At 46.8% G+C, this 22,626-nt stretch overlaps 1 protein-coding gene across 2 annotated transcripts in view; it reads right to left on the reverse strand.

Annotated features, from left to right (window-relative positions):
• TDRD7 (tudor domain containing 7) overlaps positions 1-22,626 on the reverse strand; it is a 314,213-nt gene that overhangs the window by 144,103 nt on the left and 147,484 nt on the right. For both annotated transcript variants that reach the window (XM_082267672.1, XM_082267671.1), the window contains exon 7: positions 1,010-1,578. In XM_082267672.1, coding sequence (XP_082123798.1) covers positions 1,010-1,578 — 569 coding nt within the window. The remainder of the gene's footprint in view (positions 1-1,009; positions 1,579-22,626) is intronic.

Below are 22,626 nucleotides of genomic sequence, written 5' to 3' on the forward strand. Positions count from 1 at the left end.
CCAGATCGCCTTTTAAGACAGACGGAGACTACTCGCAGAAGGAGATCGTTCAGGTACCCCAGTACCACGATCCCCTTCTGCCTGAGCAAGGGACCAACACTTTTGCAAACACTCGAGGAGCTTAGGAGAAACCAAAGGGTAATGACGCGAACTGATAATGTTTACCACCAACTGACAGTATTACAGGCAATCCCTGCATCTCATTCTCTACTACAGATGCGAAGTTCAGATACCATTCTTCTGAGCAATGACAGGTGTAGGAATGGATTCGGATAGGACCAATCTTCTGATCCTTGTTAGAAACATTGATTATCTAGTAACATTGTGCAGTGTTCCACATCAGTGGCCATTACCTTTAGACACTGGTGAAAAAAAATAAAGTACTTCCTGTATGGGAAGGGTTATCCGGGAGAGGATTTTCTTTTTTTGCTAGCATTCAATCACCTGTAGGTGGCGCATAACCCTTGAGTAAGAATTAATAGAGGTGCTCTGTGTATTGTGATAACAGTGTTTACAATAAAATAAAAACAGCAAGATGCTAAGGGTCCATTCACACTAGCGCGACTTGTCAGGCGACTTGGTCGCCTGACAAGTCGCGGTCGGTCGCCTGCCATTGATTAGCACAGGACCCGTTCAAATAGGAGCGACACAAGTCGCTCCGACTTAGAAAAAGGGTCCTGTACTACTTTGGGGCGACCTGGAGGCGACTTGCATTGACTTCAATTATATGAAGTCCGTGCATGTCGCGACAAGGTCGCCCCAGCAAGTCGTGTCGCCCCTGTCTGAATGGGCTCTAAAGCAAACTGCAAGTACTGGCCATATAAGCTTACAACCTAGATCACCTGTCAACATAAGCTTACAACCTAGATCACCTGTCAACATAAGCTTACAACCTAGATCACCTGTCAACTTTATACATCAATTGCATAAACCGCTCTCATATAGGATTACACTTTTTTTTTTTGGATAGCTACTCGCTTTTTAGAAACATACAGCTGATTATAATTACCTGATGACAACTTCTTCTGTGTTGGTTAATTCCACCACAAGAACAGAGGGGGAAGCTTCTGATGGAATAGTCAATGGTGGAGTAATTATATGAGCATCTGGGTCCTCCTCTCCTGAATGTGCCATGCAGGATGGGCCTTCCTCCAGTTTTTCACTGTTCACCTTGTTAAGATTTTGCCCCACACTTTCGGTGGGCTTTGCATAAAGAATTGCTTTGTAAGGATTTTCGGAAATGACCTGGATAGTGCAAATGTCAGACAATTCTTTCACCTTAAAAGTATTCAAAGGAAGAGTTATTTTGAATGTGTCCTCATAAACTTTGGGTAGTGCATGTAGCCAGAGACCACTGGTGTAGTTTGACAAGAGTTCAGAAACTTTTTGCTTAAGTTCAGTACTTGTTATTGTGTCCGCACCAAGTTTTGCTGGTGAAGCCTGCTTTGAAGCACCAGGAGACACATTTGGTTTAACCTGAACATTAGTGTGTTGCTGGGTAATTTTCTGAGGGTTCTGTTGCTTTTTCGAACTGGAGAAAAGAACAATCTCATTCTTGTTGTTTATAGGTCTCTGCACCTGAATATATAATGCAGAATATCATTAGGACAGTGGGCTATATACATAGCAAAGCTATTTATACTTAACTGAGCATTACAATAATTTAAAACTACAATTTTTAGTATTACACATTTTTATGTATACAAGCACATAAAAAAGGACAATAAAGATGTTCATCAGAGTTTGACAATAGAATGAAACCATTAAATTGCTTTGCTCAAGAAACATTTCAGTTGCATCAACAGTAAAGCTTGACATAAGAACACAGGGGTAATTACAGTAATGTAAAAAAACACAAGAACTGAGTTTGAATCCTGCCAAAGTTTGTGATCAGATTCTGGTAAAGTGTGAATACTACAGTTCACCAGAGAAACAACATATGAGGTTAAAGGAGAAGTATGGGGTTTATAAAAAAAAAAATGATGAACATCCATGCTCAAATCTATTCTGCAGCATTAGTGTGATGCTGCAGCTGTCCCAGGTCAGCATTAGGACTGCCTCTGTTCTCGGTCTGCTTCCACTGGAGAGCAGTGACTGGTCTAGCAGCGCTCTCTGCTCTGTCCTCCAGCACTCATTGGAATGCCGGGCTGGAGAGGGACTTCGCCAGTCAGCAATACGCCGAGAACTGCAGGCAGCTTTGATTTAGGCAAGCTTGGTGGATGCAGACAATATTTATAAGATCCTTCTAAAGCCTGGAGCAGTTCGGCCACATCAGCAGACAGCAGCCCACTATAAGCTGAATTTGGGTTACAGGAGAGCAAAATTGGTATACTCCTGTGACCCACAAGAAAAGTATGGGCAAAAAAACCTTTGGTCACACTTCTCTTTTAAAACCTCTAACAAGACCAATAATATATCTCAAAGTACTTCCATTAATGGCTGCCCAAATAGTCTGAACTTCTACAGTCATCCACAATGTAAGCAATTTACAACCACCTGAATTAAAGATCAGCAGAAATAAACTCTTCCCATTTTTGGTTTAATTCAGCTTTACTCCTACTCTCCTATGCCTCTCCATTCTCCAGCTCACTCCTCTTTAGAAACGACATTTGCCTTAAATTTACCAGGCGAGCATTGAAGTGCTCACTTCTATGGTGCTCAGTGAGGGTCCTTTTACATGGGATTTCCACCCAGCGGACTCCGCTTTGCTCAACGGGGATCAATCCGCCAATGCCCACTGAGTAGGTGGATGACAGGTCCATCTCTGCTTTCTTTGTGGAGACAGACCTATCAAATCCCCGCTCTCCTCTATAAATCGGATGAAAATAGACAACGTGTCTGTATTCAACCGATCCAATCCTCCAGACAGATGGAAAATAGGGTTTCCATCTGTCTGGATTTCACGGACAGGATCAGATCAGATAGCAGTGGGTGTCAGCGGACGTCACCGCTGACATCCCCCGCTCAATAGGGGTTGCATGGAGCATCCTATCTGGTCCGCCTGAAAAACTTGACAGGCGGACCTGATCGGAAAGCCCGTGTGAAAGGGCCCAATCTAATTTAAAGTGGTTGTAAACGTCAGACATGTAATATGAGCAAAGCATATCCCTTTATAGTGTGTAATTGTCTCAATTAACCACTTTAGCCCCAGCCGCCACAGATGTACTGCGGCAGGCTGGCGCTCCCAGGCAAAGTGCCGTACATGTACGGTCCTCGCCTGGGTGGAGCTAGAGGGCGATTGCGAGCCGCCGTAGGCGCGCTCCCGCCCCAGCTCGTCAGCTGGGGAGCCAGTGCGTGTGACCGGCGGCTCCAATGGGCACCGGCAACTTGTGTTCTCCCGCAGCTGAGAGAGGAGGACAGACGGCTGATGTAAACACAGCCGTCTGTCATTCTCCCTGAAGTAATCACAGAGGCTATGTGATCCTGCTATATAAAATCGCATGTCTCTAATTACTTCACAAGCCAAGCCCCTTGACAGTTAAATTCACGCCCCTAGGGACACATTTAACCCCTTGATCACACATACTGTTAAACTCTTCCCTGCTAGTGTAATTTTTACAGTAAGCGTGCATATTTTTAGCACTGATTACTGTAGTAATGTCACTGGTACCCCCAAAAGTGTCAAAAATGTCAGTTAGGGGTCCGATCTGTCTGCCGCAATGTCGCAGTCCCGCAAAAAAAAAAACGCAGATCGCCGCCATTACTAGGAAAAAAAAAAAACCCAATTAAAAAGACAAATCTTTCCTGTAGTGCGTAAACGCAATAACTTTTGTGCAAACCAATCCAAATACGCTTATTGCGATTTTTTTTTTACCAAAAATATGTAGCAGAAAACAAATTGGCCTAAAATGTTAAAAAAAAATTGATTTTTACATTTTTTTTTTGAGAATTTCATATAAAAGAATGTGAAAAATGTCGTTATTTTTTCAAAATTGTCACTTTTTTTTTTGTTTATAGCGCAAAAAATTACAAAAAAATCACACAGGTGATCAAATACCACCAAAAGAAAGCTCTATTTGTGGGAAAACAGGACGTTCATTTCATTTGGGTACAGCATTGCACGACCGCGCAATTGTCCGTTACAGTCACGCAGTGCCGAATCGCAAAATAGGGCCTGGAGCAGCCAAATCCTCCGGTCTGAAAGTGGTTAAGAGCGCTAAGTGGCATTTCTGTCTGCTGCTTTGTTCCTCTGCTATCAGCATGAGTTACTTTTGACAAAATGTTCCTGACACCAAGAGCTGAAATGGTGACCGAGGAGAAAGCTCCAGCTGAATGAAAGCCTCAGCTCTGTTCCTGTGTGCAGTGTGAAGTGGGGTGTGTCCCTTCCCTTCAATCAGTGGAGCTCTGTGAAGAGTAATTTCAGCTGTCTGCCCACTTTTCTTCTGACAGCTCAGACTCATTTATAAATTCTGCACTTTGAAGAAATGTAGAGAAGAAAAAAACTTCAGATAAGCAGGTACAACTTATGTAGGAGGAATTGTTTAATCTAAGTGTATCACCTGAGGCTAGTCACTTCACTGGGTATATGCTCAACCACTCTAAAGGAGCCAAGGTAAGGTCTTTCTCAGATAGTGGCAGGGCACCTATATGTGCATTAGTATGGCCAAGAAAGACCTGCACTCAACACTAATTAAAATAAGAAATGTACAGCCAAGAGACATAGAAGTCACCAAGAAGGGATGAGGTACAAATTTCCTGTTAACACTCTCCCCCCCCCCCCTTCTTTTTTGTGAACATTGGTGTCAGCTATGACAATAGTAAATAAAGAATATGATGGTGCTAAAAATCCAACCTTAAGGCCCCTTTCACACAGGTGGACCGTTCAGATCCGCCTGTCAGTTTTTTTGGTGGATCTAAACGGTCACCCCATGCATGTCTATGGGGCATCGGGTGTCAGCGGAGACATGTCTGCTGACATCCGATCCGTCAAATCTGGACGGATAGAAACCCTATTTTCCATCCATCCAGCGGATTGGATGAGAACGGACCGACGGTCCGTTCCTATCCGATTCCCCCATAGAGTTGCATGGGGAACTGACAGCTGTGTCTCCGGACACAGCGCGGAGAACAGCTGTCATCCTCCTGCTCAGTGGGGGATCGGCAGATTGATCCCCCGCTGAGATAAACAAAGTCCGTCCGACGGATGGAGTGTGTGAAAGGGCCCTTAATAGGATACCTACCAATAGGATTTCTCTATTTTGGTGGGACTATAAAGGGCTATTTAACAATTTATACATTTATAAAACTACCTGCAGAAAATACAATATTTATTAAGACATATATTAAAAAGAAGCTCCCAAATGGAAGCAGGGAAACTAGAGTTTCCATCACATAAGACAAGTCACATAAGACAATAGAAAACATGTTCAAGTACACACAAATCGCTTATTGAAAAGGGCAAGTCAATACTTAATTGATACTACATCTAGAGATTTATACAAAGTGGTAATTCCAGCTGGTAATAGATGACTTTGCATCATACTTGCACATCGAGTACATATGATGCTACTCCAAGCTGGAAACCTCCAACGCGTTTCAAAACATTAAAACTTTTTTCTTCATCAGGGATTATTTACCACTCTGTAATCATAAATGACCATTATTAAAATTACAATTCTTCAATTGAAATCGGTACAATAGTTTACAATCATATATAATACACACCTACAGTCACAGAATTAAATTGCAGCATTGACCCACAGATGGCCTCTGAGCGGAGTGCATCTGTCCTCCCCAAATTGCACAAGAGCCTTATCCGGTACCTTTCACCTATCAGAATGTCCCCACCATATGTTTCCGTATGAGAGAACTAAAATTTCTTCAGAAGTACTCAAACTAAATTGAAAAAACAAATATATATTGCATAAATGCGTCCTACAATAATATAATGTAGACAAAAGGGGAATGCAAGAGAGGAAGAGGACATAGCTCCCTCAATTCTCTTATACAACTAAAGCCAATATACTTACAAAAATAATAATAGTAGTATAGATGTAGGAGAGTTCCCAAATTGGCTTCCAGTGGATAAGCCCTTCGTAAAAAAGGAAAAAAAAAAAAAGAATAATACTAATCCGCAACCATGTGGAGGAAAAGGGGGGTTGAAAAAGCATTCCCTTCCTAACCTCCACAAATAGGAGAGAAAAGGGGGGAGATGAATAGTGTATTAAAGAGAGTGATGTTGCTGTCTCCACTGGATTCCCCTATCGGGGTTAATCCCGACTGGGGTTGCAGCTCTCCCACCACTCTGCGTCCCTCAGGAGAGGCAGATGGAATTGCGTCTTCTCAAGGCTCTGGGTGTCTTCCTATAAGCACTGCGCATGCACGATATGGCGCACCGCACGGTTATGTCACTGTGGTCTCTCCCCCCCCCCCCCCGATGCATGTGCAAACAATTATTCAGCCGGGGGGGGGGGGGTGGCATTAAGGAGTCTTACGCGATGGAGTAGAGTCTTATTTCAGTCCCTGCCCCTCAAGGGAATAATAAGCCCATCAAGTTCCATAAACGTAACCCTGGGGCATCCTATTTTGTGTGTCTTAGCTGTGTGTCTTCCAAGTGGTAGGTAAAGATTGCCTATTTTCATGCTTTGCATGTGCTTACCGACTCGTTTCCCAAATTCCTGTCATATCTTGCCCACGTAAAAGGAGCCACATTCACAGCGCATTAGGTAGACAATGCCTTTAGTTTTGCAATGGGCAAAATGCTTTGCCGCAAATTTTTCTCCATTGGGCAGGATACTTTCTTTACATCTTTGGATAACTGAACATTGGGCACATTCCCCACATGGGAATGTTTCCAAGTCCCGACACGGATCCTTCCTTCGTATTCACTTAGAAACAAGGATTATTTTATTGATCCTGCTTTCTTGTAGGTGATTGATAGCACCAGTGTTACAAAATTACGTATGACCAGATGTGTCAAAATTGACCAATGTCTCTTCAAAATTTTTTGATTTCCCTTATGTTCATTCGAGAGTAAGTATAACCTAGTGGGATTTTCTGTTATATTGGTTCTCTGTTGTAAACATTTACTAATTTTTAAATAAAAGATTTTGCCTTTCCTAATCCTTGACCCGATTGAAAGCCTTTTTTAAACTGGAATTCGTGTATCCTCTTCTTAATCTTTTTGTAAGTTCATCTGCTTCTCTTTGGAAGTCCTCAGTTGTGCAATTCCATTTAGTTTGCAGAAACAGACTAAAGGGGATAGATTTTTATTTTTTTTATTTTTTTAAGAGACTCTGGGTGAAAGCTTTCAGCGTGCAGCAATGTGTTGCTTGCTGCTTCTTTTCTGAACAATTTACTACTTCATCGTCCTCTCTCATCTTTACAAATACTAACCAAAAGGAAGTTCACTTGATTTCAGTCATATGTCACGGTAAAAAATAGGTTCATGTCATTTTGATTCATTTTTTAAAGACATGTCAGCTATGTATCTTTGCCACAAAGTAATGTGACCAGTATACACAAACAGATCATCATTTGATAGAAAACTCTGCTCCCACACCCCCAGATAAAGGTTGGCGGAGGATGGGGTACAACATGTCCCCATCGCTACGCCACATATCTGGAGGTAGTGGGAGCCTTGAAAAGAAAAAGTGTTGCGATATAAAATATACTACAGCATTTGTAAGATGAACTCATTAAATTTGGCATAGAGCCTGTCTAACCGTTGGCATAGAGCCTGTCTAACCGCAGCAAGTCCACTATCATGTGGTATACAATTGTAAAGCAACTCCACATCAACTGTGACTAGATATGCTGTCTCCGGGATTTCCATGTTGTCTATCATATGCAAAAAGGTGTATGGTGTTCTTGGTATAGGGTGCTAGAAACGTACAACGTGTGGTCTTAGGTGTGTATCAATCACTTGACTCACACCTTCCGAAATACAACCTTTTCCAGAGACAATGAGCATCCCTTGGAGAAAAATGGAGAAAACTTTGCAGCAAAACATTTTGATAATTGCAAAACTAAGGGCATTGTCTACCTAATGCGCTGTGAATGCGGCTCCTTTTACGTGGGCAAGACACAACAGGAATTTGGGGAAAGAGTAGGTAAACATATGCAAAGCATGAAAATAGGCAATCTTTACCTACCACTTGGAAGACACCTAGCTAAGACACACAAATATAGGAAGCCCAAGGTTACGTTTATGGAACTTGATGGGCTTCATATTCCCTTGAGGGGCGGGGACTGGAACAAGACTCTGCACCAGCGTGAAATGCGCTGGATCAGACGCCTTAATGCCACATCACCTCCCTTGGCTGAATGAGGCTGAGAGTTTTAGGCCTTTCCTGGAGGGCTTCTCCCCTGGGAAAACTAACTAAGATGGATAAATGAGACAATAATCGGATCATGGATAATTGCAAAGGGAAACAATAAGAAAGATTTTTCCTATCAACTTATTGGATTTTGTCCTTTGGTCAATGGGGACAGAGGAACTCTTTCTGCATTGTTTCCTAGGAGTAATAGAGCTAGCTTTCCTGTCGAGTTGAATTTTATAAACTTTTTTCAATGTTTTAAAAAAAAGTATTTTCATAATGGTTTGTGACCCAAATTTGTGTTGTCACTTGGCTTCGGTGCCATGTCTGTATGGCTGTATGGCTCAATTTTCTGTCAATATGGCAGTTCAGCACAGTGAAAAATGCAGAGATATTATCATGCTTTAATTCATTGCTTTCTTGCTTTGTTGACATTACGGGCGGCTTGGCACAGGAAGGCCCCAGTTTTTAACCGTGTGGTGTGCCTTATCGCGCATGCGCAGTGCATACAGGAAGATGCCGGGAGCCTCGAGGAGATGCGATTCAGTCTGCCTCTTCTGGGAGATACAGTGAGGTGGGAGCTGCGACCCCAGCCGGGATTAAGCCCGATAGGGACACCAGTGGAAACAGCAACATCACTCTTTTTTTGTGAGTACACTATTAATTTCCCTTTTTCTCTCCTATTTGTGGAGGTTAGGAAGGGGATGCTTTTTCATCCCCCCTTTTCCTCCACATGGTTTGCGGATTAGTATTCTTTTTTCTCTTTTAAGGGCTTATTCACTGGGAGCCAATTTGGGAACTTTTTTGTTTCCACATATACATCTATACTACTAGTATTCTTTTTGTATGTATACTGGCTATTTAGTTGTATAAGAGAATTGAGGGAGCTATATGTCTTTTTCCTCTCTCTTGCATTCCCCTTTTGTCTTCTTTATATTATTTTAGGACACATTTATGCATATGTTTTTTCTATTTAGTTTCAGTACTTCTGAAGAAATTTTAGTTCTCTCATACGGAAACATATGGTGGGGACATTCTGATAGGTGAAAGGTACCCGATAAGGCTCTTGTGCAATTTGGGGCGGACAGATGCACTCTGCTCAGAGGCCGCCTGTGGGTCAATACTGCAATTTAACTCTATGAGAATGTAGGTGTGTATTTTATAAGATTGCAAACTATTGTACTGATTCAGTTGAATTATTGTAATTTAATAATGGTCATTTATGATTACAGAGTGGTAAATAATCCCTGATGAAGAAAAAAGTTTGAATGTTTTGAAACGCGTTGGAGGTTTCCAGCTTGCAGTAGCATCATATGTACTCGATGTGCAAGCATGATGCAAAGTCATCTACGAACAGCTGGAATTACCACTTTGTATAAATCTCTAGATGTTTCAATTAAATATTGACTTGCCCTTTTCAATAAGGGAGTTGTGTTCAAACTCTGAGGACACGTGTGTTATTGCTTGTTTATTGTCTGTTCAATTATTTATCTGGCAGATGGCTCTTCAATATATGTTCTCATTTCACACAATGTAATATTACGCATTTCTGTACCTTTCTGCATTTATTTTACTGTTCGAGCCGGTTCACACTACCACTGCCAGAAAGTCGCCCCGTGACTTGAAGAGACTTGTTTAGATACTTGGAAGAGACTTGTTTAGATACTTGGAAGAGACTTGGAAGAGACTTGGAAGAGACTTGGAAGAGACTTGGAAGAGACTTGGAAGAGACTTGGAAGAGACTTGGAAGAGACTTGGAAGAGACTTGGAAGAGACTTGGAAGAGACTTGGAAGAGACTTGGAAGAGACTTGGAAGAGACTTGGAAGAGACTTGGAAGAGACTTGTGCACTACTTTGAAGAGACAGGCGACTTTGTCTGTGGGGAATGCCTGGCTAATCTCTTTCTTCTTCCTGGAAAGTCTGATAACAAGTCGTGTCAATTAAGATAAGGAGGCGACTCCCATTGAAGTATATGGGACAGTCGGATCACAGGTCGCCTCAAAGTAGTACAGGACCCTTTTCTGAAGTCGGAGCAACTTCAGTAGTGCCAATTAAGACGGCACTGATTGATTAACATTGCTTTTGTTATGTCAAGCTACCTGGGGCAACACAAGTTGCCTCACAAGTCGCGCTAGTGTGAATGGGCTCTCAATGCTAATATTTGAAAAATACAATAGAAAAGATTGAAACAAAAAAAATAAATAAAAAAAAATAAGGGAGTTGTATGTACTTGTTTTCTATTGTCTTATGTGACGGAAACTCTAGTTTCTCTGCTTCTTTTTACTATATGTCTTCATAAATATTGGTATTCATTTTAAAAAGATTGTATTTTCTGCAGGTAGTTTACTAAATTGTTAAATTGCATCTTGTCCCACCAAAATAGAGAAATCCTATTGGTAGATATGATTTGGGATGATGGCAATGACACCTTTAGTTATGTGAGCTCCCTGTTTTCTGATTAACATTTAATAGGATATCCAAACCCAAGAACAAAAACATAATATATTGCAAGCTTACCAAGCCTTAAGATGTGGCAGTTGCAACGATCTTAATTTCTTAGGTTAAGAATAGTGCTAAACTGAAAGCACAAACAATGCTATCTTCCTTTCAAGCTATCTTCTGTAAACCAGGTCTCAACAAAGCCAAGGTGCCAGGTCGCCATGGTGACTAGAAATTGCATCAGGCGTTTCTGCATTTATGGGTAAGGGGCATGCACCCACCAGGCTGTGGTCTCCCTTACATGCCGATCACCAGGTCCTGGCCAATGATTTATGGCCGGGACTAGAGCTTCACGATTCTGGATAAAATGAGAATCAATTTTTTTTTGCTTAGAATAAAGATCAAGATTTTCGACGTAACATCTTTCACATTATATAAAATAAAAAAAATGGGCTAACTTTACGGTTTCGTTTTAATTAATTAAAGTGTATTTTTCCCCAAAAAATTACACTTGAAAGACCGCTGCACAAATACAGTGTGAAAAAATATTGCAACAACTGCCATTTTGATCTCTGGGGTCTCTGCTAAAAAAAAAAAAAAAATAATTTATATATATAAATATATATATATATATATATATATATATATATATATATATATATATATATATATATATATATATATATATATATATATAAATAAATATATTGTTTTAGCAAAGACCCCAGAGAACAAAATGGTAGTTGTTGCAATATTTTGTCACACTGTATTTGCGCAATTTTTTGGGAAAGTTCTAGAAAAAAAAAATTACAAAAATTCAGTTTTCTCTATCGTTCATTGACAGGCGCAGCTTTGCTTAATCATAGAATATAGGGATGTCCCAAAGTGGTAAAAACATGAGGGGTGGGAACCAGTGTTAATTTTGGCAGCAAATTTCAATTTAGTTTTAGTCTTAGTTTTAGGACTAAAATGGCATTTTAGTTTTAGTCCCATTTTAGTCTTCTGCGAGTGTTTTAGTTTTAGTCGTATTTAGTCGACTAAAACTCCAGTACATTTTAGTCGACTAAAACATCTTACATTTTAGTCGACTAAAACGTCCTACATTTTAGTTGACTAAAACTCATTTTAGTCATCTAAATGGTCATGGTCAGGTCAGAGAGGAGGCCTGTAATGCTGCTGCCTGCAGTCAGTGCAGTGAGTGCACACAGTGCTGCTCAGAGTGCTGGATGGGGGGTCTCAGGTTTAAGGGTGGTCTCTGGACTGACTCTGAACTGAAGTTGTTGAACAGGATGGGCCGGGCGGGCCTCAGCGGCCTATATGCACACACACAGTCCTGGATGGATGGCAGAATCGGATGCCAGTGGTGACTGGTCTGAGGGGACTCAGGGAGTCAGTAATAGCTGGCCTGGCTGTTATCTCACAGTGGGTGCTCTGCTCTGGATGTGGTGGTGGCCGGGTGCCAGTGCCGTGTGATGAGTCGGGCCTGGCGCGTCTGGCTGTAGTGCTGCAGCTGCAGTGCTCTGGTGAGGTCAGGTGACTGGTCTTGAGTTGACTCTCTTGTAGTAGTCCACTCCTCATGTCGGACGTCACGGGGCACGCCATGCCAGACGCCACACAGGCGGAGCTCTGTGAAAACCGGAAGTTGGGTAAACGTCCCTGCCTCACATTCTCGTTTAGTTTTCGTTCGTTACTGAAAACGGATTTGATTTTCATCATAGTTGTCATCATTTGACGAAAATGTGCTATACTTTGCGTCTCGTTTTCGTCAGTTGAAAAATGCCGGTGACGAAAGCGGTGACGAAAACGCTTTCGTTGACGAAATTAACACTGCTGTAAACTCCATTGGCTGTAATGTCATTGCACATATTACCTGAATATATTACCAACATTAAATATTAGGGAGAAATATAAGAAAAGCCTTCTTAATTGTTTCGTTTTCAGCAGCTTAGTAAGATGCTCCTTACTTATGCGTATGTGGTGGTGCAATACATGTTTAAACTTTTAATGTGCTATTATTACATGCTCTGGATGGAATTGTGTTGCCGATATAGAAATAGCCAGCAGAGGAGTGTTAATTTTGATGTAAATTTTTTATTTAGTTTTAGTTATAGTCTTATGACTAAAATGCCATTTTAGTTTTAGTCGTATTTAATCTTAAGACTAAAATGCCATTTTAGTTTTAGTCGTATTTTAGTCATCTGAATTGTTTTAGTTTTAGTCGTATTTTAGTCGACTAAAATTGTGTTAATTTAGTCGACTAAAACGTTTTAGTCGGCGAAATTAACACTGGTGGGAACAAGACCGGAACAAAAAACCTGAATGCCCCAATGGCCAAACACAGCCAACCAGATAAAACAGAGCTCAACCAGCAACAGGAGCACATGTGTTATTGCTTGTTTTATTGTCTATTCTTTTGTTTATCTGGCAGATGGCTCTTCAATATATGTTCTCATTTCACACAATGTGATATTACGCATTTCTGTACCTTTCAGCATTTCTTTTACTGTTCATGCAAAGTTGAACAATTAACCCTCAAAGAGAAACCCAAAAAAACTGAATTTTTGTAAAATCTTACCTGTAAAATTCCTTTCTCTGAGTCCTCCGACAGTCGCCGCCTCCTCTAAGTCATCACAATTGGGTATTGTCCACCTATCCGTAGGAATAGCTAGGCATATAGACTTAGTCAAAAGACAAAAGGCATTAGCATGTACACACCCACGGGGGCTGTCCCATCTGGTCAATACCCCCCTGCATCACCACTCCCAACTCAGTTTGGTAGCATAGCAGTAGGTAATAAGAACCCCAAAAAGAGGGGCGGGGGCGGCGACTGTCAAAGGACTCAGAGAAATGAATTTTACAGGTAAGATTTTACAAAAATTCAGTTTTCTCTTACGTCCTCCGACAGTCGCCGCCTCCTCTAAGTCATCACAATTGGGATGTCCCAAAGCAGTATAGACATGAGGGGTGGGAGACGCAACCGTAGAAAAGGCAACGCAGTACCCACATCAGAGAAAGGAATCTTACACGCACTGTAAGAACCAACTGGGCAACAGCCCAGGAAAGCAAATGCCAACAGCCAGGGACCCAGGGAAAAAACCAAGGGTCCATCATGGCACAGCCGTACTGAGAACTTTGCGGCCAAAGGAAGCATCAGCTGATGCCAGAACGTCTACTTTGTAGGACTTGGAAAAAGTGTGCACCCACGACCAAGTCGCCGCCTTGCACACCTGGGCCACCGAGGCCCGATGCCAATAGGCCCAGGAAGTACTCAAAGACCTGGTAGCGTGCGCCTTAACAGGGAAGGGCGGAACCCGATCCTTCAAGGCGTAAGCCTGCTCAATAGTCTGTCTGATCCATTTGGCAATAGTCGCTGTGGACGCAGCCATGCCCTTCCGAGGTCCCTCAGGAAGGACAAAGAGGGAATCCTTCTTCCGAAAGGATTCCGTAGACTTCAGGTAAACCCTGATCGCCCTAACAACATCCAAAGAATGCAAGGCAATCTCCTTTGGATGTTTAGGCTTCGTACAAAGCGAAGGCAGGACAATGTCCTTATTAAGGTGATAATCAGAGATCACCTTGGGAAGGAAGGATGGGGGAGGTCGCAAAACCACCTTATCCCTGTGAATTATCAAGTAAGGGGAGCGGCAAGACAACGCCGCCAGCTCCGACACTCTGCGAGCTGAAGTGATCGCCACAAGAAAAGCAACCTTTTTCGACAGCAGAGGCAACGATATCTCCCTGATATTCTCGAAGGGAGCACGCTGCAAAGCGGACAGGACCAAATTTAAGTCCCATGGAGGTAAAGGCTCCTTTCTGGGAGGAGCCAAATGTCGCACACCTTGAATGAAGGTGCGCACCAAGGAATGAGACGCCACAGGGCGTTGGAAAAGGACCGCCAGTGCTGACACCTGGCCCTTTATTGTGGCCAGCGCCAGGCGCTGATCCACTCCAGACTGGAGGAAAGCCAAGATCCTCGACACTGAGTAAGAACGAGGGGAAAACCCCCTGGGCTCACACCAGGTGAAGTAGGCCTTCCAGGTACGGTAATAGATCTTACCAGAGGAAGATTTCCTAGCCTTGATCAGGGTAGGAATAACCTCAGGAGATAGACCCTTGTCCTTCAAGACCTGGGTCTCAACAGCCAGGCCGTTAAAGCCAACGACCGTAAAGCAGGGTGGAAGATGGGAACTTGAGACAGAAGATCTTCCCGCAGAGGCAGGCGCCATGAAGGTGCCACTGCCAGGTGAACAACGTCAGCGTACCAGGACCGGCGTGGCCAGTCCGGTGCCACCAGAATCACCATGTGCAGTTCCGAGGCCAATCTGCGAAGGAACCGGGATAGTAACTGAATCGGAGGAAAGGCGTACATCAGACGATACTGATGCCAAGGGGCCACCAACGCATCCGAGGCGTCCGCCAACGGATCGCGCGTTCTTGCCACTAATCTTTCCACCTTTCGGTTTAGCCGGGATGCGAACAGATCCACATCTGGGGATCCCCACTTCGCACACAGCATCTGAAAGACCTCCGGGTGCAGGGACCATTCCTCCTGGTCCAGGGTCTGGCGGCTCAGATAGTCGGCCTGCCAATTTTCCACACCCGGAATGTGAACTGCCGAGATCGCCGGGACATGAGTCTCGGCCCAAGACAGAATGTCGGTTACCTCCCGGGCTGCTCGAGCACTCCTGGTGCCCCCTCGGTAGCATTGTCCGTCTGTACACGAACAGGCAGGCCCTGGAGATGGTCCGACCACTGGAAGAGACAGAGTTTTATTGCTCTTAGTTCCAGCACATTTATCGGGAGGGAGGATTCCTCCTCTGACCAAGTGCCCTGGGCAGACAGGTTGCCCAGGACTCCACCCCAGCCCGACAGGCTGGCGTCCGTGGTAACCACTGTCCACACCACCGGGCGGAAGGACTTGCCTTCCGCCACTGCCGGGGACTGGATCCACCACAGAAGAGCCGATCTGGTCTGGCGGCTCAAGGAGACATCCAGATCCAAGGACTGAGAAAGTCTGTCTCACCTGGCCAGAATCTCCGTCTGGAGAGCCCGCGTGTGGAACTGGGCAAAGGGAATCGCCTCGAAGGCCGACACCATCAACCCCAGGCCCCGCATGCAGGTCCTGAGTGACGAGGACGGATTGTCCCTGAGGGACCTGAGTTCGTCCCGCAAAGTCCGGGAGCTTGTCCTCCGGCAAGAACACCTTTGCCTGAGCAGAGTCCAGAACCATTCCCAGATAGGGAAGGCGAAGCGACGGATACAACGCTGATTTCTTAACGTTGATGGTCCATCCGAACTCCTGGAGCGTCTGTACCGTGATGGACAGGTCGCGCACAAGGTCCTGGCTTGCCCTCAATCTCAGAAGCAGATCGTCCAGGTACCCCAGCACCGCAATGCCCTGGGCCCGTAGCAGGCCCAGGACCGGTGCCAACACCTTGGTGAAGACCCTTGGAGCCGAAGCGAGACCGAAAGGTAACGCCACAAACTGGTAGTGGTCCTCTGCGATAGCAAACCGAAGGTACCGCTGATGACCCTCGAAAATGGGGATGTGCAGGTACGCATTCTTCAGATCTATCGAAGCCAGGAATTCTCCCGGACTCAAGGAGGCCACAACCGAACGGAGAGACTCCATTCGAAACTTTCGAACACGCACGAAGCGGTTCAGCGCTTTCAGGTCCAGAATAGGACGCACTTTGCCCTCCTTCCTGGGCACAGTGAACAGATTCGAATAAAACCCCCGAAACCCGTCCCGGTGAGGCACCGGGACAATCACTTCCTGAGCAAGCAGGTCCTGCACCGCCTGATGCAAATCCTGCAGACGCCCCGGAAGCAGATGAAGATTGGAGGGAAAGAATCTGTCCGCCGGCCTGGAAAGGAATTCGATCTTGTAACCTGATCGAACGATTTCCTAGACCCACCTGTCCGATAACCGGAGCAGCCAAGGTTGAAGGAAACCGCGCAAACGTCCCCCCACCCCTGAAATGGGTGAGGGCGCCCCTTCAGGCAGAGGCGGATTGTCCCGCCGAGCCGGCGTTGCCGGTCTTCTGCTTACCCGCCCAGGGCTTCTTCTGGTTGCTCTGGGCCTTGAAGGGCTTGCCCTTGGATTGGTTCCGAAAGGCACGAAAGGACCCCTGAGTGGATCTAGGCGCAGAACCCCGCTTGCCTCGGAAAGACTTGTTCTTCGGGTTCTGGGGTAGCATAGTGCTCTTGCCCCCCGTGACGCCTTTCACCAGGGTATCCAACGCCTCGCCAAAAAGGCGAGAGCCAGCATAGGGAAAATCAGCAACTGTTTTCCGTGAGGACTGGTCGGCCGACCAGCTCTTCAGCCATATCAGTCGCCGGTTAAGCACCGCGACACTCGAGAGGCGCGCCACCAAGGGGGCCTCATTTAAGGCTGCATCACACAAATACATGACTCCTTGGTGGATCTGGTCCACCATTTCATCAGACACTAGGTTGCTTCTAAGCACCTTGATCCAATCAGCTACCGCCTGAGCCACCATAACGCGAAAACGGGTTTGAGCAACGAACCCGCCACCGTATAGGAATGGCGGGCTAGAGACTCCAACCGCCGGTCCGTGGGATCCCGGAAAACCGGAGTATCCTCAGTAGGAACCAAGATAGCCTTGTTCAGTACGGCCACAGTGTGATCTACCTGTGGAGGCACACACCATCGCGATTCCGTAGCCGGCGCAAACGGATAAAGCAATTTGAACCGACTAGGCACCACGAATGGACGTTTCAACGTGTGCCACATTTCATTAACAGTGTAATGAAATTCAGCTGGGCAGGGAAAAACCTGCGCAGACTTGCAGGCCCTGTGCGTCCCAAATGAGGACACAACGCCCGGAGGATTAGGCTCATCCTCTAAATGCAAGGTTTCTTTTACAGAAACAATCAACTCATCCATGGTCGCCCGTTCTTCAGGTGATCCTGGGGAGGATGTGTCAACACCCTCAATTTCAGCCTCCCCCTCAGACCCCGGGGGGTCCAAGGATGAGCGGGACCCTGAAAAGGGCACGCTTGCAGCAGCAGCCATATCCCCATCTGAATCAGAAGAGAGAGACAGCCTGGGCCGTTTTCTCGCAGCCCGTTCAGACATCAGCATTTCCATATTTGCCACTAAAGTCGCAACTACAGCAGCCAAATCAGGTCGCAGCGGAGCCACAGGAAAACTGGGGCCCCCCACTAAAGCTGGAGGAAACTTGCTTTCCTGAGAATCCATGGCTCAAGACAAGAAAAAATTACAGTGCAAAAAACGATGTACTGTCCCCTTAAATAGCGCTGCGGAGTGCACAGCCCACCGCTACTGTCACAGCTATACAGACCCCCAAAAGGAGAAAGAAAAACTGAGCCAGAAGCAGTAAACAGAGGAAGACAGAGAGATGCAGTGCAGAGCCCGCAGATCGTTGCTACCTGTGTCCTTTGCTGCCTGAGAGGAAAAGGAAATGCTGCTGGAAGGGGCTGGCTATAAGCCAGACCTCAGGGAAAATGGCTGCCCATAGTAAATGCATTGGAGGCTTCACTAAGATGGCCGCCGACATGCGGCCAAACCGATTGTTCTACAGCCCACAAAATGGCGGCGGAGGGTGCCAAAACGATCTGTATACTCGCCCCAGAGGGGCCATATCCATTTGCAGTAAAAAACATGGCGGACCGCGCGAACATACCCCCGCAGCGGTCGCCGCACAACACTCACGTCTGTACCCCCAACATTCACCTAAGGTGACACAGGGACAGGGACCCCCAGTAACAAAACATACAGATTTGCACAAAGCGAACCCCGCAGGGATCGCACAGGGAGTCACACAGGCACAGACATGGACCACACAGCAACACAGACTGCCACCCCAGACAGAGGCCCCACACAGAAAAGTACTTACCTGTACCCGATGGCGTGGGGGAGCCTCTATGCACGGATAAACCTCTGTCCTCTCCTGACAGGGAGTGCCGTGAGCCAGGGACATGACGCTGCAGCAGCGCAGACGAGTCCTGTGAGGTAGCCACCTCACGGCTGCATCCCTGCAGCGAACAGGGATGGGTCATTCTTAATGCCAGGGCGAACCATAGCTGAACGCTCGATGGCGGGCTGGGGGTCCATATGACCCTCTGTGCCCTGGAGAACCAGGGCGGCCAGTCCGAATCCCAGCACTGCATGATCCATCTTCATCCGAAGAATAAACTAACACTAAAGCTGACAAAATAAACAGCTAGTAAAGTGAGAGAAAAAAAACGGAATTTTTGTAAAATCTTACCTGTAAAATTCCTTTCTCTGAGTCCTCCGACAGTCGCCGCCTCTTCATATTCGTCACATATGGGGTATTAGACTTTGCTCCGAAGGAGTAGCTAGGCAACAGAATATGTTAACATTAAAGCTTTTAACATATCCCACCCTCAAGGGGTGGTCCCCTCAGTCAATACCCTCCTACTTCCTGCAACCATATCTCAGTTTCAGTGGAATAGCAGTAGAGTATACAACCAAACCCCAAAAGAGGGGCGGGGGCGGCGACTGTCGGAGGACTCAGAGAAAGGAATTTTACAGGTAAGATTTTACAAAAATTCCGTTTTCTCTTATGTCCTCCGACAGTCGCCGCCTCTTCATATTCGTCACTTATGGGGACGTCCCAAAGCAGTGCAAACATGAGGGGTGGGAAACGCATCCGCGCCGAAAGGCAACGCAGTCTCCGCATCAAAGAAAGGAACCTTACCAAAGGAAGGAAACCAGCTGGGCTACAGGAAAAAAAATTGCTCAACAGGAGCAACAACCCAGGAAAAGACAAATAACCAGGGGATAAAAAACTTATCCCAACAGCCAGAGGTCCCCAACAAGGGACCCTAGGGAATTGCAGCACTAAGAACCTTGCGGCCAAAGGAAGCATCCGCCGATGCCTGAACATCTACTTTGTAGAATTTTGTGAAAGTGTGCACGGTCGACCAAGTCGCCGCCTTACACACCTGGGCTACAGAAGCCCCATGACGACAGGCCCAAGACGTACTCAGAGATCTAGTAGAGTGCGCCTTCACAGGCACAGGGGGAACCTTCCCCTGCAAAGCATAGGCCTGTTCAATGGTCTGCCTGATCCATTTGGCGATGGTAGAGGCCGACGCCGCCATGCCCTTCCGAGGACCCTCTGGAAGAACAAACAAGGAGTCCGTCTTTCGAAAAGACTCAGTCGATTTAAGGTAAACCCTTATCGCCCGAACAACATCCAAAGAATGTAATCTCACCTCCTTTGGATGCTTAGGCTTCGCGCACAGCGAAGGCAAGACAATATCCTCATTAAGATGGAATTCCGAAACTCGCTTCGGAAGAAAAGAAGGATTAGGTCGCAAGACCACCTTATCCAAATGAACAACCAGATACGGAGACTTGCAGGACAAAGCCGCCAGCTCCGACACTCTGCGAGCCGAAGTGATCGCAACCAAAAAGGCGACCTTTTTGGACAACATAGACAACGAGATCTCCCTGATCTGTTCAAAAGGAGCACGTTGTAACACAGATAGAACGAGATTCAAGTCCCAAGGGGGCAGAGGATCCCTCCTAGGAGGAACCAGATGCCGCACTCCCTGAACAAAAGTGCCAACCAAGGAGTTGGAAGCCACGGGACGTTGAAACAGAACGGCTAGCGCAGACACCTGACCCTTTATCGTAGCCAGCGCCAAACGCTGATCGACACCCGTTTGAAGGAAGGACAGCACTCGGGAAACCGAGTACGTGCGGGGTGAAAACCCCCTGGACTCACACCAGGCAAAAAAGGCCTTCCAAGTACGGTAATAAACCTTCCCCAAGGAAGACTTCCTCGCGTTGATCAAGGTATGAACGACCTCTGGGGAGAGACCCTTCTCCTTCAGGACCTCGGTCTCAACAGCCAGGCCGTCAAAGCCAGCGACTGTAAAGCAGGATGGTATATCGGTCCTTGAGACAGGAGATCGTCTCGAAGAGGCAGACGCCACGGGGCGTCGACCGCCAGATTCACGAGGTCTGCGTACCAGGACCGGCGAGGCCAGTCCGGTGCCACAAGAATCACCGTGCTGCGTTCCGAGTGTAACCTGGACAGCAACTGAATCGGTGGAAACGCGTACATCAGCCTGTACTGATGCCACGGGGCCACTAACGCGTCCGACGCGTCTGCCCGAGGGTCGCGCGTCCTTGCCACGAACCTTCTCACCTTGTTGTTGAGACGAGACGCGAACAGGTCCACATCTGGAAGACCCCACTTCGCGCACAACATCTGAAAGACAGCCGGGTGGAGAGACCATTCCCCCTGATCCAGGGTCTGGCGACTCAGATAGTCCGCCTGCCAGTTCTCCACCCCCGGAATGTGAACCGCCGTTATCGCCGGGACATGAGTCTCGGCCCAAGACAGAATGTCGGCCACTTCTCGAGCCGCTCGGGCACTCCTGGTGCCCCCTTGGTGGTTGATGTAGGCCACCGCCGTGGCATTGTCCGTCTGCACCCGAACCGGGCAGCCCTGCAGCCGGTCCGTCCAGCGATGAAGACAGAGATTTATCGCACGCAATTCCAGAATGTTGATCGGAAGGGAAGACTCCCCCTCCGACCAAGTTCCCTGGGCGGACAGAACGCCCAGAACACCACCCCAGCCCGACAGGCTGGCATCCGTGGTGATCACGGTCCACGAGATAGGACGAAACGACTTGCCCCCGGACACCATCGGGGACTGGAGCCACCACAGAAGGTCTCTTCTGGTGCGATGACTCAACGAGATTTGAAGATCCAGAGATTGAGGTCGCCCGTCCCACATGGACAGGATCTCCGCTTGGAGACCCCGCGTGTGAAACTGGGCTAAGGGAATCGCCTCGAAGGCCGAGACCATCAATCCCAGACATCTCATGCACGTCCGCAGAGACGAGTGCGGAACGTCCCTGAGGGACCTGACTTCCTCCTGAAGAGTTCTGAGTTTGTCTTCCGGCAGGAAGACCTTCGCCTGCACCGAGTCCAGAATCATTCCCAGGGAGGGAAGACGAACCGACGGACTCAGTGTCGACTTTGGAAAATTTATCGTCCAACCAAACTCCTGCAGAGTTTGCATCGTGACAGACAGGTCCTTCTCCAGACCCTGGCTGGTCGCAGACCGAACCAGAATGTCGTCCAGATACCCCAGGACAGAAATGCCCTGGGCCCTCAGTAATGCCAGAACCGGTGCAAGCACCTTGGTGAAGACCCGCAGGGCCGAGGCGAGACCAAAAGGCAACGCCATGAACTAGTAGTGATCCTCCGCAATGGCAAATCGAAGATACCTCTGGTGACCCTCGAAAATGGGGATGTGAAGATACGCATCCTTCAAATCGATGGAGGCCATGAATTCCCCCGGAACCAGGGCAGCCACCACCGACCGCAGGGATTCCATGCGGAACTTGCGAACCCGCACAGAGCGGTTCAGAGCCTTCAAGTCCAGAATTGGACGAACCTTGCCCTCCTTTCTGGGCACGGTGAACAGATTGGAATAAAACCCCCGAAATCTGTCCCGATGAGGCACCGGAACTACCACTCCCTGAGCCCTCAGGTCCCGCACCGCCAGGTGTAGGTCCCGTAAACGCTCTGGAGACAGTTGAAGATTTGAGGGAAAAAATCTGCTCTCCGGCCGAGAGAGAAACTCGATCTTGTAACCAGATCGAACGATCTCCTGAACCCATCTGTCCCGCACGCGGGCCAACCAGGGCTGAAGAAAACCGAGCAAGCGTCCCCCCACCCCAAAACTGGGTGAGGGCGCCCCTTCAGGCCGCACTGTTATGGGCTGCGGATCCGGATTGACCGGACTTCTGTTTTCCCGACCAGGGCTTCTTCTGAGAGCCTTGACCTTTGAACGGTTTGCCCTTGTAGTGCGACCGAAAGGCACGAAAGGACCCCTGAGGGGGCCGAAAATTAGCATGCTTCTTCCCAGAAGCCCCCTTAGCCTTGGGGAAATGG

This window comes from Pelophylax lessonae, assembly GCF_965119305.1.
Source record: "Pelophylax lessonae genome assembly, chromosome: 1".
In the NCBI taxonomy this organism is placed as follows: Eukaryota; Metazoa; Chordata; class Amphibia; order Anura; family Ranidae; genus Pelophylax; species Pelophylax lessonae.